Here is a 1,319-nt window from a genome sequence, read left to right as displayed (position 1 = left end):
ATATTATACTTATATAGAAGTAGTTACATGGACAGACAACAGACAGTATTATATTTATATAGACAGTTCTCTGTATCAGTGTTTGTCTTTAAATCTGTAGGCAATGTTGCATTTATTGAACAATTTAATGATATTCGATTTCATATCGTTTTTCTACGATGTTTTTAAAATAACACTGATTGAATTTACAGTAACTGTGCATCGACTCGAATTAATCATTGATTTAAATGACCTCATTTTCTTTTATATTTTTTGCAGGGATCTTAGCCACAACCAAATCAGGTCAATAAACTCCACAACGTTTCGGCACCTCCGGTTTCTCGAAGAACTGTAAGTTAACCAGCGTTTTTAGCATCATGAAAGTGAACTCTCATCTTGCCTTTTTTTATTTACCCCCCCCCCCGTTATGAACATTTAACCCGCCACTGGCAATTAAAAGAAAATCTAAAAAAATAATAACAAGTGTGTTATAAAAAGTAATTGTCGAAGAAAAAGAAACGTACAATATGGGAATGTTATAAACAGTTAATAAAAATGGAATCCTGCCGATTGAATCAAGTTCAGAAAAAAATCAATGTTTGAAAGTTCAAACTGTCCACTTATCATATGTGAACGTAGTATATTCTTTCTATGTCATATTTATGTAATTAGCTTCGTTTTATTGAGAAGTTCGTACTTTTGAACGATAAAAAAAAGAAATCCGGGAATCTTATAAGTCTGTAGTTACTGTAAAAAATAACGAACATTATAATTTCTATCAATATCAGTTATTAGTACTATAAATCCAGGGAGTATAAGTTAAAGACTTATATATATATGAAAACTCACTGTTACATTCTTCTTTAATTGTAAATACTGTTTGAAGACATTGGTTGATCTAAATAAGAATTCAAATTGAAAACAAAACTTGTCTTTATAGGCTATATTTGATTAACATGTCGGAGTTTCTTATTATGTGTTATGCTTTCTTGTAGCTGTTTAAAACAGTCTTCACTCTAAAACCATCACTCCAAAATCTGACGCGTTCTGGTGTTATTAACGGACATCTTGTTGAAGGGTGCTACATGGGTATTGATGGGTTAGAATAGGCTGGTTCGAGGTGACGGATTTCCAAGATGGAGTTATTTGTCACGTGGTTTTTATACTGATAAAAACGGTATATACATACATCTTTGCGTTGACTGGAAATGCCCTGTTGACTGTAGATACCCTGTTGACTCTACGTAGATAGCTGTTGATTGTAGATACCCGTTGACTATAGATACCCTGTTGATTGTAGATACCCGTTGACTGTAGATACCCTGTTGACTGTAGATACC

General features: G+C 32.8%; 1 protein-coding gene across 3 annotated transcripts in view; it reads left to right on the top strand.

The window, feature by feature from the left end:
* The window catches only part of LOC106463402 (leucine-rich repeats and immunoglobulin-like domains protein 3), a 70,973-nt gene that overhangs the window by 44,469 nt on the left and 25,185 nt on the right, over positions 1-1,319 (top strand). For all 3 annotated transcript variants that reach the window (XM_022390878.1, XM_022390877.1, XM_013923423.2), the window contains one exon: positions 259-330. In XM_022390878.1, coding sequence (XP_022246586.1) covers positions 259-330 — 72 coding nt within the window. The remainder of the gene's footprint in view (positions 1-258; positions 331-1,319) is intronic.

This window comes from Limulus polyphemus, unplaced genomic scaffold (genome assembly GCF_000517525.1).
Source record: "Limulus polyphemus unplaced genomic scaffold, Limulus_polyphemus-2.1.2 Scaffold1397, whole genome shotgun sequence".
NCBI classification, from domain to species: Eukaryota; Metazoa; Arthropoda; class Merostomata; order Xiphosura; family Limulidae; genus Limulus; species Limulus polyphemus.
This window is presented reverse-complemented; position numbering and strand designations above follow the sequence as displayed.